This window comes from Helianthus annuus, chromosome 1 (genome assembly GCF_002127325.2).
Source record: "Helianthus annuus cultivar XRQ/B chromosome 1, HanXRQr2.0-SUNRISE, whole genome shotgun sequence".
Taxonomy (NCBI): domain Eukaryota; kingdom Viridiplantae; phylum Streptophyta; class Magnoliopsida; order Asterales; family Asteraceae; genus Helianthus; species Helianthus annuus.
The window spans coordinates 148,873,671-148,889,091 of record NC_035433.2 but is presented as its reverse complement, the minus strand read 5'-3'; the positions used below and the strand labels follow the sequence as shown (position 1 = coordinate 148,889,091).

General features: G+C 38.7%; 2 protein-coding genes across 3 annotated transcripts; one reads left to right on the top strand and one right to left on the bottom strand.

The window, feature by feature from the left end:
- Nucleotides 1-1,116: 1,116 nt before the first annotated feature.
- Nucleotides 1,117-12,693, top strand: LOC110884667 (cellulose synthase A catalytic subunit 1 [UDP-forming]). 2 transcript variants are annotated; one of them, XM_022132394.2, is made up of 14 exons: nucleotides 1,117-1,279; nucleotides 7,464-7,659; nucleotides 7,837-8,021; nucleotides 8,094-8,214; nucleotides 8,293-8,482; nucleotides 8,766-9,032; nucleotides 9,109-9,454; nucleotides 9,524-9,661; nucleotides 10,346-10,471; nucleotides 10,575-10,787; nucleotides 10,951-11,215; nucleotides 11,306-11,502; nucleotides 11,574-11,924; nucleotides 12,082-12,693. In XM_022132394.2, exons 1-14 carry the CDS (start codon nucleotides 1,190-1,192, stop codon nucleotides 12,667-12,669), a joined length of 3,273 nt encoding a protein of 1,090 aa, XP_021988086.1. In that variant the 5' UTR covers nucleotides 1,117-1,189; the 3' UTR covers nucleotides 12,670-12,693. The 2 variants fall into 2 exon arrangements, with proteins under 2 accessions (XP_021988086.1, XP_035832271.1); XM_035976378.1 differs by lacking the exon at nucleotides 1,117-1,279 and having other exon boundaries at nucleotides 7,443-7,659.
- Nucleotides 12,694-12,729: 36 nt separating this feature from the next.
- LOC110884658 (putative pentatricopeptide repeat-containing protein At3g49142) lies at nucleotides 12,730-14,966 on the bottom strand. The gene has a single exon (XM_022132388.2). It carries the CDS (start codon nucleotides 14,783-14,785, stop codon nucleotides 12,818-12,820), a length of 1,968 nt encoding a protein of 655 aa, XP_021988080.1. The 5' UTR covers nucleotides 14,786-14,966; the 3' UTR covers nucleotides 12,730-12,817.
- Between the last annotated feature and the right edge of the window lie 455 nt (nucleotides 14,967-15,421).

Genomic DNA, 15,421 nt, shown 5'->3' with positions numbered 1-15,421 from the left:
TTTGGGTTCTTTGGTTTTAGTTGCAATCCGAATGTTACTGGATTTGGGTAAATGAGATTCAGCTAAATGTAACTCGGGTTCCTCAGTTTGTTTTCCCAAAATTAGAAACAAAACCGAAAACTGATTACCGATTAACGTACTATGGTATTTCTATATTTAGAGACGGATTAAACACTCAAACCCATATGCAAATAAGGTTGTGTGGTATTGATCGTGGAGGAGGGGGGTTTCATGGAGATGATGTGACATCATAGCCACTAGTGAACACCACCCCTCTTGTTAGTGAGGAGTGAAGATGGTGGAATTCTCCTCACGATGCTCATAAACGTTTGAAAAAAAGGGTAAGTATATAAATGAATTGGAGAAAACGTAATAAAAAAACAATAGGATAGTGGAGGGGATAGTGACAACACCCCTCAGATAGTGGAGGAGAGAGATGGTGGAAGGAGATGCTGACGTGACACTAAGATGAAAGATGGTGATTAGTGTTCACTAGTAAATCACACTGCCGCTCAATTATTAGTATCATACCCATACCGGATTATATACAAATCAAGCACCGCACAAAAAAAAAAAAAAAAAAAAAACCATTAAATGCATATATTTCTAGTCATGAATATAATTCAGATGAATGTTGGTAATGGCCCAACCAAGAGTAGATTTATTGATTCATATGCCCTCAAATGTGACATTACTTATTCTAGTTAAATTAGAAATACAACACTTTGTTCATAGTAAAGAAAATAAACCCAAATTTGTTTAGTCTTTCATAACCATTTATCATTCTTTTACGAGATGCTGAATTTATTATTATTATTATTATTATTATTATTATTATTATTATTATTATTATTATTGTTATTTTATTATTATTATTATTATTATTATTATTATTATTATTATTATTATTATTATTATTATTATTATTATTATTATTATTATTATTATCAACCTACACATAAAAATACATAAAGAAATATTTTGTATAACTTCATTATATAATATTTTAGTGTTTTAAATGTCGTTGTCCCGTGATATAATCGGAAACAAAGTGGTATAGTATAAATCAACTGAAAAGACAAACATCCAAACGGCTTCTTGTATTCAAGACAATGACCAACTGATTCTTTCAAGAAAAAGTTTATCTGGGGTGGGGGGTTCTTCTTTATGAATCCGAAGAAGATAAGATATGCAGGCAAACGCAGGATTGGTGGCTGGATCTCATAAAAGGAATGAGTTGGTTAGAATAACACATGATTCTGATTTTGGAGGGCCAGGGGTATGTATGTATCTATGTCTTCTTTCAAATTATGAATTAAATCAAATTAAATTGATGTGTAAAAAGCTTTTCTTTATTTGATCTTGACTATTATACTTAAGGGAAAGAGGCTCATTAATCATTATGTCCATGAAAACTGTAATCACTAATATTCTTCTACAGTGGTATACTTCAGTGCCCTCTTATCTTATTCATGGGTATTTTAGACATTAACGCTGCACTGGAGGGAAGAAGATTTGGTCTTCCGTATATGAATACCCCATCTGTGAAAATATGACTTGTTGATGTTGTTGTTACCCTCCCTACTGTTAGATATTTTAGTGTAATCGGGATTGACTTGGTGATCAAAGCGAATAATAATACACATCAAGCAAGTTAGGAGGTGCGGGAGTGCACGCTTGTTTGAGTTATTATTATTCGAGGTGTACGGGCGGAGCCCGTACTCTACGGGGGTTCCAAGGGGGCAGCGCCCCCTTGGCGGGGGTCCGGGGGCAGCGCCCCTGGGAGCAGGGTCCAAGGGGCGGCAGCCCCTGGCGGGGTCCAAGGGGCAGAGCCCCTGGCTGGGGTCGAAAATGCCTTATAGTTAAATTGCTTTATAGAAAATGCCTTAGAAAATAAAATTTATGAAAATTTATGATAAATTTTCAGACAAAATTTCAAGGCAGTTTTTTAATGCAATTTACTAAAATTCGAAAATAACTGCCAGAGGCAGTTATCTGCAAGAAACCCTAAAATTCGTTTCTAAGTTTTGGTCACAATTCTCTGGTTCATCAATTTCACTCAAAAACACATACTCAGGTTCAATTCTCGAAATCAGAGTTGTATCCGATTAAATTATTCGGGTGAACCACCGAAATAATTTGATCTGAGAGTGATTACACGCCTCTCTGATCGTCCGGAAAACCGAAATTCCCCAACAAAGATCAAATTAATTTCTGTGAAGATGGCAAGCGGATCGATGAAGGATATGATAATCAAGGAGAACAAACTGGAGAAGTTCGAAGGTGTGGACTTCCGAAGATGGCAGAAGAAGATGCATTTTCTTCTGAGTTCGTTGAAGGTTGTGTACGTGTTGACTACTCCAATCCCGGAAATACAAGAGGAGGGAAATCTGGAGCAAATCAGGAAGAGGTCGAAGTGGGAGAACGACAATTATATCTGTCTTGGCCACATCCTGAACGGTATGTCTGATCCCTTATTTGATGTTTATCAAAATGTTGAAACTGCAAAGATACTGTGGGACACGTTGGAAGCCAAATACATGGCAGAAGATTCTTCTAGTAAGAAGTTTCTTGTCAGTAATTTCAATAATTACAAAATGGTTGATGAACGGCCTGTGATGGAACAATATCATGAATTGCTACGTATTCTGGGGCAGTTTGCCCAACATGATATGAAGATGGATGAATCCATCTCTGTTTCGAGTATCATTGACAAGTTACCTCCTTCCTGGAGAGATGTTAAACATAATCTGAAACATCAGAAAGGAGAGTTAACTTTGGTTGAACTTGGAAGCCACTTCAGAATTGAAGAAGGCTTGAGAGCACAGGAAAATGTGTTGGTCAATGATGAAAAGAAACGGGCTGGATCAAGTTCTGTGAATATGGTTGAGACAGGTGAATCATCGAAAGGAAACAGTAAGTTCAAAGGGAAACGCAAGTTTCAAGGAAACAACAATTCGGGTTCAAACAAAAAGCCGAATTACCCTTGCTGGAAATGTGGTAAGGTGGGTCACTTTAAGAAGGACTGTAAGTTGATGAAGAAAAACAAGAAGTCTGGTTCAAATGACAAGCAAGAGGCTGGTTCTAGCGGGTCCAAGGACCCGGGCAAGCAAGGTCAGAATTTAGTACAATTTAATAATTCGGTTCAGAATTATGTGTCACTAATTTCTGAGGCATTTTATGTGCAGGATGATGACATTGCTTGGTGGGTTGATTCGGGTGCAACAAGTCATGTATGCAAGGATCTTCGTTGGTTTAAAGACTTTCAACCAATCGAAGACGGGTCTATCATAAAGATGGGGAATGTTGCAACTGAACCAATCAAGGGAATAGGAACTGTTAATCTTGTGTTTACTTCTGGGAAAACTTTACTTTTGAACAATGTTTTGTATGCGCCCGGGATTCGAAAGAATCTGTTAAGTGGCATTGTGTTGAATAATTGTGGGTACAAACAAGTATTGGAAAGTGACAAGTATATCTTGTCAAGACATGGTACCTTTGTTGGTTTTGGTTATCTATGTAATGGTATGTTTATGTTAAATGTTGATGTCTCGTTTATGAATGAATCTGTTTGTGTTGCTTCAACTAGTAATGTTAATGATGTACCTTCAACTAGTAATGCAAACTGCATAGCTTCAACTAGTAGACACAACTTGACTGAATCGGAATTATGGCATGCTAGACTAGGACATGTACATTATAAAAGAGTTAAAGAAATGTCTAAAATGAGTTTAGTTTCGCCTATTAACATAAACAATGACAAATGCCATGTTTGCAAGTTGAATAAGATAACCAAAAAGCCTTTCATGCAACATGTTCATAGGGAAACTAAAGTGTTAGATTTGATACATAGTGATCTATGTGATTTTCATGCTACACCATCTCTAGGTAATAAAAAATATGTAGTAACTTTTATAGATGATGCTACTAGATTTTGTTACGTTTATTTGTTGCATGCTAAGGATGAAGCTCTTGAAAAGTTTAAGATCTATAAACAAGAAGTAGAGCTTCATCGGAGTGGGTTGATCAAAACCCTACATACGGACAGAGGTGGTGAGTACTTTGATCCGGTGTATTTCCAATCTACTGGAATAATACACCATACCACAGCTCCCTACACACCGGAACAAAATGGTGTGGCGGAAAGGAAAAATAGGACTTTAAAGGAAATGGTCAATACCATGTTGTCCTATTCAGGCCTAAGTGAGGGCTTTTGGGGTGAGGCTATGTTGACAGCCTGCTATTTACTAAATAGGGTTCCAAATAAAAGGAACAAGACTACCCCTTAAGCTTTGGTATAGAAAACCACCTGAGCTGCATAAGCTGAGAGTTTGGGGATGTAGAGCCGTGGTGAGGCTCACTGATCCTAAGATAAGGAACATAGGGGAAAGAGGTATTGACTGCATTTTCATTGGGTATGCGGAGCATTCATTTGCTCACAGGTTCTATGTTATAGAACCAAATGACTACGTGTCAGTGCATACGGTTATTGAGGCAAGAACTGCAGAGTATGATGAGAATAGATTCTCTTCAATGCCTAGACCTAGAGACATGGTTCCAAGCTCTAGTAACTCTCACATGGCTGATCAAGTGATTGATACTCCTCCGGAACTTAGGAGGAGTGGTAGAGCAAGAAAAGCTAAATCATTTGGTGATGATTTTCAGCTATATTTGGTTGAAGGATCTAGAGATGAAATTAAAATTCAATATCAATATTGCTTCAATATTGAGGAAGATCCTAAAACCTATAGTGAAGCCATGGCATCTCGAGATGTAGCTTTCTGGAAAGAAGCTATAAATGATGAGATGGACTCTATTATGCAGAATAATACTTGGAAACTGTCTGATCTGCCCCCTGGGTGTAAACCACTTGGTTGTAAATGGATCTTCAAGAAGAAGATGAAAGTAGATGGTTCAATTGAAAAGTTTAAAGCCCGATTGGTTATCCAAGGCTTTAGACAAAAGGAAGGAATTGACTACTTTGATACATATGCTCCTGTAGCAAGAATATCCACTATTAGATTGTTGGTTGCCTTGGCTGCAATACACAATCTTGTAATTCACCAAATGGATGTGAAAACTGCTTTCCTGAATGGTGATTTGGATGAGGAGATATATATGAAACAACCAGAGGGTTTTGTTATGCCTGGCAATGAGCATAAGGTGTGTAAGCTAGTTAAGTCATTATATGGCTTAAAGCAAGCACCAAAACAGTGGCATCAAAAGTTTGATGAAGTGGTTTTGTCTAATGGTTTTGTATTAAACCAAGCAGACAAGTGTGTATATAGCAAATTTGATGATTCTAGGAAAGGAGTCATAATTTGTCTATATGTAGATGACATGTTGATCTTCGGTACTGACCAGGATCAAGTTGATAAAACAAAGAAATTCTTGTCATCTTGTTTTGATATGAAAGACTTGGGGGAGGCGGAAGTGATCCTTGGTATAAGGATCAAACGGGAGAACAATGGCATATCTATCTCTCAATCTCATTATATTGAGAAGATATTGAAAAAGTTTAATTTTCATGATAGTTCTCCGGTTAGCACTCCAATGGATCCTGCTTTTAAGCTCTCACCTAATGAAGGTGTAGCTGTAAGCCAACTTGAATATTCAAGGGCCATTGGATCCCTCATGTATGCCATGATTAGCACTAGACCGGATATAGCATATGCTGTTGGAAAGCTTAGTAGGTATACTAGCAATCCAGGTGCAAGTCATTGGCAAGCAATGAATCGAGTATTTAGGTACTTGAAAGGAACCATGAAATATGGTTTGACCTATACTGGATTTCCTTCGGTTTTAGAAGGTTATTCGGATGCAAGCTGGATTAAAAATAAGGAAGATCATTCTTCCACGAGTGGATGGACCTTTCTGCTCGGAGGAGGTGCCATATCTTGGGCATCTAAGAAACAGACTTGCATAACTGATTCGACAATGGAGTCTGAGTTTGTAGCATTGGCCGCAGCTGGCAAAGAAGCTGAGTGGCTAAGAAACTTGATTTATGAGATTCCATTGTGGCCCAAACCTATATCACCAATATCTATTAGATGTGATAGTGCTGCTACCTTGGCTAAGGCATATAGCCAAGTGTATAATGGGAAGTCTAGACACTTAGGTGTTAGACACAGCATGATTCGTGAGCTCATCACGCAAGGGGTGATATCGGTGGAGTTTGTGAGAACTCAACAGAATTTAGCCGACCACTTAACCAAAGAGTTATGTAGAGATCTTGTGCACAAGGCGGCTGTAGGGATGGGATTAAAGTCCACCTGAGATTTCTCGTGTTAAGATACCCAATTCCCACCTAATATGACGTTAGGTGCTGAATTCAATGTGGAAAGCTTAACATCTAGAAATTGGAACACATCAGTAGCATCATCCCAAGGTATGTGTTCAGACCTGCAAGTTAAAGGAGGTTGAAGGTCTTCTTCTTAATAGTTCTTTGAAAAATTGCATATGCAGGTGCAAGAATAAAGAGCTACCTATATGAGCATGAAGTTTAGCCGCTTCAAGAAGCTAGGACTTGGCTTTGATATGTTCATTGAAGGATGGGACACAGGCTAGTAAAAATAGTGTCAAGAAAGAACATTAGAGTATGTAAACTTGTGTGTATATTATCTTCATGTATTCACTGAATAGAAAGGGTTCAATCCTTAGCGACACCCCTATATTCGAATATTTGGAATGTGTAATATACTAATGTGAAATTCAATCGTCGCGATATTTCATTTATGCATAAGTTTGATTGTTGTGAATTTGTTTAAGTTAATCAAGGATTACGCTAAAATGGGGGAGGAATGTTAGATATTTTAGTGTAATCGGGATTGACTTGGTGATCAAAGCGAATAATAATACACATCAAGCAAGTTAGGAGGTGCGGGAGTGCACGCTTGTTTGAGTTATTATTATTCGAGGTGTACGGGCGGAGCCCGTACTCTACGGGGGTTCCAAGGGGGCAGCGCCCCCTTGGCGGGGGTCCGGGGGCAGCGCCCCTGGGAGCAGGGTCCAAGGGGCGGCAGCCCCTGGCGGGGTCCAAGGGGCAGAGCCCCTGGCTGGGGTCGAAAATGCCTTATAGTTAAATTGCTTTATAGAAAATGCCTTAGAAAATAAAATTTATGAAAATTTATGATAAATTTTCAGACAAAATTTCAAGGCAGTTTTTTAATGCAATTTACTAAAATTCGAAAATAACTGCCAGAGGCAGTTATCTGCAAGAAACCCTAAAATTCGTTTCTAAGTTTTGGTCACAATTCTCTAGTTCATCAATTTCACTCAAAAACACATACTCAGGTTCAATTCTCGAAATCAGAGTTGTATCCGACTAAATTATTCGGGTGAACCACCGAAATAATTTGATCTGAGAGTGATTACACGCCTCTCTGATCGTCCGGAAAACCGAAATTCCCCAACACCTACATTGCTGAATAAATTTGAGTAACTATAATATTTTAACCATGCAGCCTAAGCCTTTGAACAATTTAAATGGGCAAATCTGTCAAATATGTGGTGACACACTTGGCCTCACTGAAAATGGCGACATTTTTGTTGCTTGCAACGAGTGTGCTTTTCCGGTCTGTAGACCTTGCTATGACTATGAAAGAAGAGATGGAAATCAAGCTTGCCCTCAATGCAAGACTCGATATAAAAGACACAAAGGTTAGCTCAAGGTTTTAAAAGACGGAAACGAGTTTCCAGGCGTTTTCCCTTTGCCTCACAAGGCGTTATTAATAAATAAATATAAAAATTATATATATATATTAAAAAAAAATTGATAACTTTATTGGGATGGTTTTGTTTAATTCTTTTTGAAAAATTAAAATCGATTTTTTTTAGGCAGCCCACGTGTTGATGGTGATGAAGATGAGGATGATGTTGACGACTTGGAAAATGAGTTTGATTATGTTCAAGGAAATGGAAAAACAAGACACCAATGGCAACAAGAAGACTCTGAATTTTCCTCATCTTCTAGAAGACATGAATCTCAGCAACCGATTCCCCGTCTCACTAACGGCCAAGAAGTAACTACTTTTAAAGCATGCATCCAAACGCCCCCTAAGTAGTTAACCTTACACTGACAGCGTAAATTTCAGGTATCTGGTGAAATTCCAAGTGCGACACCGGACAATCTATCTGTAACAAGCACATCGGGCCCGTTAGGGCCCGGTGGCAAACCTGTACACTCACTTCCATATATAGATCCAAGACAACCAGGTGCTTTTTGTTAACATGAAAATCTTGTACTATAAACTGTAAAATAAAATAAATTTACTGACAGTGCCGTTTTAACAGTTCCCGTAAGAATCGTAAAGGATTTGAATAGTTACGGGCTTGGAAATGTGGACTGGAAAGAAAGGGTTGAAGGATGGAAACTAAAACAAGAGAAGAATATAAATCAAATGACAAATAGGTACAGTGGTGAAGGAAGAGGTGGCGGTGGTGAAATTGAAGGCACGGGATCCAATGGAGAAGAATTACAAGTGTAAGCAGTGGCGAAGCTTGAAAATTTCCACCGGGGGTCGGAAATCACTGGACCTAAAAATTCTATATAAGTAATTTTTTTTTTATAAAACTGGGGGTCAAAAACGTATATACCTAAAAAATTCTATACGAAACGTACATACATAACACTACTGAGCGAAAAGTTCGGGGGTCCCCCCTCGCGGCCCCTTGAAAGCTGCGCCCCTGAGTGTATGCAGCTATCGATATCTTTTCGACTCAAGGTTATTCAGCAATCCGTAAAGATGCTAATGTGTTGCTTACAGGGTTGACGATCCTGGCCAATCAATGAGCCGCGTGGTGCCCATTTCATCTTCTCATTTAACCCCATATCGGATCGTGATTATACTACGGCTAATTATTTTGGGCTTCTTTCTGCAATACCGTGTCACTCATCCGGTTAATGATGCTTATCCATTGTGGCTTGTTTCCGTCATTTGTGAGGTGTGGTTTGCCTTATCTTGGCTTCTTGATCAATTTCCGAAATGGTCCCCCGTTGAACGCCAGACCTATCTTGACAGGCTCGCATTGAGGTAATTAAACGCAATTTAAGTTTCAGCTTATAAACAGTTTTCTACTCATTTGTGACCAAAATTTCCCATTTTACAGGTATGATAGGGACGGCGAGCCATCACAATTGGCACCAATAGACGTTTTTGTGAGTACAGTGGACCCGTTAAAAGAACCGCCCCTGATCACTGCTAATACCGTTTTATCGATTCTTTCAGTTGAATATCCTGTTGACAAAGTCTCATGTTATGTATCTGATGATGGTTCTGCAATGCTTACGTTTGAGTCGCTTTCAGAAACAGCTGAATTCGCTAGAAAGTGGGTCCCTTTTTGTAAAAAACATAGCATCGAACCCCGAGCCCCCGAGTTTTATTTTGCTCAAAAGATAGATTACCTCAAGGACAAGATTCAGCCTTCTTTCGTTAAAGAACGTCGAGCAATGAAGGCAAGTTTTCTATGATTGTATTAGATACATGAAAATACATAAGAAAAACTCCTTTTAATCCCATGACAGAGAGAATACGAAGAATTTAAAGTGCGGATCAATGCGCTTGTAGCAAAAGCCCAAAAGACGCCTGAAGAAGGTTGGACAATGCAAGATGGAACTCCATGGCCCGGAAATAACCCCCGAGATCATCCAGGAATGATCCAGGTATTTTATTGAGTAAACTTCCGTTTTTCTTCCTGTGGTTTGGTCACTTTAATGGTTTTGCCCCAAAACTTTAAAAATAGCCATTTTACCCCCTGATGTTTTGGTTTTGTTGCCAGTTTGCTCCCTGCGGGGAGCAAAATGGAAAAACAAACAATTTAGATGGAGTTAGAGACAGAGAGCAAACTGGCAAAAAAACCGAAACATTAGGGAGCAAAATGGCTATTTTTAAAGGTTTGGAGCAAAACCGTTAAAGTGACCAAACCACAGGGAGCAAAACGGAAGTTTACTCTTTTATTTGTAGAGTTAATTACTGTTTTTGTCCCTGTGGTTTGTCAAAAATCACTATTTCAGTTCATTAGTTTAAAAATTGCGATTTCAGTCCCTGTAGTTTCACTTTCGTAACCATTTCAGTCCACCTCGTAACCATTTCAGTCCCTGTACTTAACAGAATAATGGATTGAAATGGTTACGAAAGTGAAACCACAGGGATTGAAATGGTTACGAAAGTGAAACAGCAGGGACTGAAATCGCAATTTTTAAACTAATGGACTGAAATAGTGATTTTTGACAAACCACACGGACAAAAACAGTAATTAACTCTTATTTGTAAGTAAATGGGTCGAAATTTGCTGCTTTTAGTTTGCGGTGATGTTTATTATTTTGAAATTTTATTTTGTTAAATAGGTGTTCTTGGGGCACAACGGAGGTGTCGATACAGATGGAAACGAGCTACCTCGTTTGGTTTATGTTTCTCGTGAAAAACGTCCGGGCTTCCAACATCACAAGAAAGCCGGTGCCATGAACGCTTTGGTTTGTATTCTACTTTTTAAAATATTCAAAAAGAATTCGAATATCTGTATCTGTTACGTGCTTGATTGTGTATGTATTCATGCAATGTTTTATGGTATTCCAGATTCGGGTTTCAGCAGTCTTGACAAACGGTGCATATCTTTTGAATGTCGATTGTGATCACTACTTTAATAACAGCAAAGCTCTTAAAGAAGCCATGTGTTTCATGATGGACCCCGCTTATGGAAAGAAAACATGTTACGTTCAGTTCCCTCAAAGATTCGATGGTATCGATTTGCACGATCGATATGCTAATCGCAATATCGTTTTCTTTGATGTGAGTTCCCTGCTATTCTAAACTGTTCTTGTTTTGACTTTACATAGTCAAACATACAACCCCTCAAAGGCTCAAAGTCAAAAATGATAATTTGTTTGACTTTCAAAAGGTTAAAATGGACTTTGGTCGTTTAATTTTCACTATTGTAACTTGTTCTATACAGATCAACTTGAAAGGGCTGGACGGTATTCAGGGTCCAGTTTACGTGGGGACGGGTTGTTGTTTCAATCGACAAGCTCTTTACGGATACGATCCCGTCTTAACAGAGGCCGATTTAGAACCAAACATGATAATCAAAAGCTGTTGCGGTTCACGAAAAAAGTCTAGAAATATTAACAAAAAATACATGGATAAAAATAGAGCAATGAGAAGAACCGAATCAACCACTCCAATGTTTAACATGGATGATATCGATGAAGGCGTTGAAGGTTTGACTTCTTACATCAACGCGATAACTAATTCATTTAGTGCGCATCATTGATTTTGACTATTTTTTTTTTTTTTTACATTTTTCACAGGATATGATGAAGAACGATCTTTACTCATGTCTCAAAAAAGCTTAGAGAAACGGTTCGGTCAGTCTCCTGTCTTTGTTGCTGCAACGTTTATGGAAATGGGGGGACTTCCGCCTTCTACAGATCCTGCTATTCTTCTAAAGGAAGCTATACACGTTATTAGTTGTGGTTACGAAGATAAAACCGAGTGGGGCAAAGATGTAATTTTGTATCTATAAATGTTATGCCAACTGAGTTTACTGCATAATCATGTTCTTTGTTACACATTCAGATTGGATGGATTTACGGGTCTGTGACGGAAGATATTTTAACGGGGTTCAAGATGCATGCACGGGGATGGATATCGATATACTGCATGCCCCCACGTCCTGCTTTCAAGGGTTCAGCTCCAATTAATCTTTCAGATCGTCTGAACCAGGTCCTCAGGTGGGCTTTGGGTTCAATTGAGATCTTGCTGAGCAGGCATTGTCCGATCTGGTATGGGTATAATGGTAAATTGAAACTATTGGAACGGCTTGCTTACATAAATACCATCGTCTATCCTCTCACGTCACTTCCACTGCTTGCTTACTGTATACTTCCTGCCGTCTGCCTTCTCACTGGAAAGTTTATTATTCCTGAGGTATGTCAATTGTCAAGTCAACTACTAAAATATTTAGTTGACTTTTAAGGTCAAACATATTTATTTTGACCTTTTGATATTGGGAATTACTTGACAGTCAACCAAAAGATAATGCAGTTTAAGTCTTGTGAAGCATTTGTCTTGTGTATTCTTACAGATAAGCAACTATGCTAGTATGTGGTTTATTCTTCTCTTTATCTCCATTTTCGCCACCGGAATTTTGGAGCTCCGGTGGAGTGGCGTGAGCATCGAAGACTGGTGGAGAAACGAACAATTTTGGGTCATCGGTGGGACTTCCGCTCATCTCTTTGCCGTCTTTCAAGGTCTCCTCAAAGTTCTCGCCGGAATCGACACCAATTTCACCGTCACATCCAAAGCCAATGACGAAGACGGTGATTTTGCCGAACTATACATCTTCAAATGGACTTCCCTCCTCATCCCGCCCACCACCGTTCTCATCGTCAACTTAGTCGGCATCGTTTCCGGCGTTTCATCTGCAATCAACAGCGGTTACCAGTCGTGGGGCCCTTTGTTCGGGAAACTGTTTTTTGCGATATGGGTGATCGTTCATTTGTACCCGTTTCTTAAAGGTTTGTTGGGTCGCCAAAACCGAACCCCCACCATTGTTATTGTATGGTCGATTCTACTGGCTTCCATTTTCTCCCTTTTGTGGGTCCGAATTGACCCGTTTACGTCGGACGATAAGCTTGATTCTATTAGAGGCCAATGTGGGATCGATTGTTAAACTTAAACATGAATTAGTTCCCCTTTTTTGTAGTTTGCTATCTATGTAACGAATACGATATAATTTTGCATGTTCTGATTATATAAATTGATGTAAAACAAATCATTCATAAAACCATATCAGTAGTTGTGGTTTAATACTTGCTATCTCACCAATAGTCGCCACACGAGCAAAAACCATTCTTAAAATGATGAAATCGATTTGTATCCCGAAGAATAATTTCTCGTTCGGCAATCTTGGAAATGAGCTTAGCAGCAATATGACAATCTTCACAAACGCGTAGATTCTTGGTGATTCTAATAGGCGTAAAAGGTTCGGTATTTATGATAACAAACACAATAGCAAGCTTTTCACTATGAACCGCAAGATGGTTCCCTTTATCTTCATCCTCGATGTCATGAAGTGCAGAATCTGTCTCAGGTACATAGCCTAATTCTCTCATTTTCCCTACAATTATATCTAATTCTTCGTAGATCTGTTTCGACTGTGGATGTGATTGATCACCAGCAAGAAATGAGTGAACTTGATTGTTAAGCTCAACATTACTAACACCGGGCTCCTTTTTGACTCCTTTGACTTTCATGCTTGATCGGATAGTCGTCACGTCTTTCCATCTACCCGCTTTCGCATATATATTTGACAACAAAACATAATATCCAGCTTGTTCAGGAACCAATTGAAATAGATGATCTGCTGCAACAAGACCAATGTCCGTGTTAGAATGAACTTTACACGCACTCAATAACGCGCCCCATATTCTGTCATTTGGTTCCATTTTCATATTCTTAACAAATTCGTAAGCTTCATTGATTCTCCCCGAACGTCCTAACAAATCAACCATACACGCAAAGTGTTCAAGTCTTGGGACGATTTTATATTCATCCGTCATTAGCTTGAAAAATCGCTTTCCTTGATCTAATAATCCAGCATGGCTGCAGGCGGATAGGACCGGAACAAATGAAATGGAATCAGGGGTGAGACCCGATCGCTGCATATCAGAAAAGATGGTTACAGCAGTTTGACCGTCACCAGTCATGCCATAAGCAGAAACCATAGAAGTCCATGACACAACATCTCGGGTTTGCATTTCGTCAAACACCTTCCGTGCGTCGTGTAAAGATCCACATTTGGCATACATATCAATCAAGGCATTCTCTAGTGTTAGATTTGGAAGAAGCCTCTTCCTTTTTACATATTCGTGAATCTTTCTTCCTAGCGATAAAGCCGAAAGATCCCCACAAGCAGGTAGGACACTAGCAACCGTGATTGAATCAGGGTCAACCCCGCAACTTTCCATTTCCAGATAAAGATTAACCGCATCTGCAGGCATAGAATTATTAACATACACAGCTATCATTACATTCCAAGAAACTAAACTATCTCGAGCGTGGTTCATAAACATTTCCTTCATAAATATTAAGTTGTCCGACGAAGTCGAACATGTTACAGCAGGTGAAAGGCTAGCCATCGTGCCCGCATTCGGCTTCAAGCTAGACGAATGTACCATCGTCCTACAAACCTCTAACGCATCATGAAACATCCCGTTCTGAGCGTACGCAGCAACCAACGAGTTCCATGACACAACATCTCTCCCAGGCATTTCATCGAACACCTTGCGAGCTTCCAACAACCGATTACATTTCCCATACATTGTAATCAAGCCATTCCCTACATAAAGATTTGAATGCAGACCCTTCTTAAAAACAGAAACATGGGTTTGCAACCCGACCCACAAATTCTCAGACCCGGAGCATGCTTTTAGAACTTGAGGAACTGTGAAATGATCTGGAAAAATGTGAATTCTGTTCATGCTTCTGTACATATGAAGTGCTCTTTCAAAGAGTTTATTGTTTACGTAGCTTCTAATCATGACATTAAAAAAGACAACATCTTTTTGAGGAAATTCGTCGAACAGTTGGCGGGTGACTGTGATTTGGCGACATTCGGAATAAGCTTTCATTAATTTAAGAGCAACATGCGAAGCTGAGGCGAGGTTTCCAGCAATAATTAACCTGCAGTGTATTCTTCTCAACTGTTGGATATCTGGGCACTTGTCCAAGATTTTGAGGCAAAAGTGTTCTGTGAGGGACATGATGTTTTGAAAGAAAATGATCATACATTCATTTTTATACCTAAGTTGATAAATCGAACGGAGATATTAAACACGAACATCGGCGGAATTATAGGGGTTCCTGACCTTCCGGCGACCCTCCGGCCATCAGAGCTTTTTTTCCGGCTACGTTTGATGTAATTTAATGGTTTGCAAGCCGGTGGTTAAATTTTGGGTTATTATGAGCCTTTCAACACTTGTATCAAAAGCCCACAGCTTTTCTTTTAACAACATTTTTTTTTCTAAATAAATCCTACTAACCTTTATTCTAGTTTTTTTTTTATTTTTTTTATTTTTTTTTATTTTTTTTAGAAAAATAAACTTCAACTAACCTTTATTCTAGTAATGATTTGAATTCATGTCATTTTATAAGATACAATATCATAACACTAAACTACCAAATCAATTTGAAAATAAAAAATATTCAGCTACACTTCTAAAATTACTATTTAAGTTTATACCAATTTCAAAATACTATTTATTATACTTTCTAAAGATTATTCTAACACATTACGTATTCTGTTTTGATGCCGGTAAACGGATTCTGGTAATCAGATAGGTATTACCTAACATTCTATGAGTCCTAAACCCGTAAAAACTTTTAAAACTAATCTCATACCCGGTATATTTATCTAAATACCT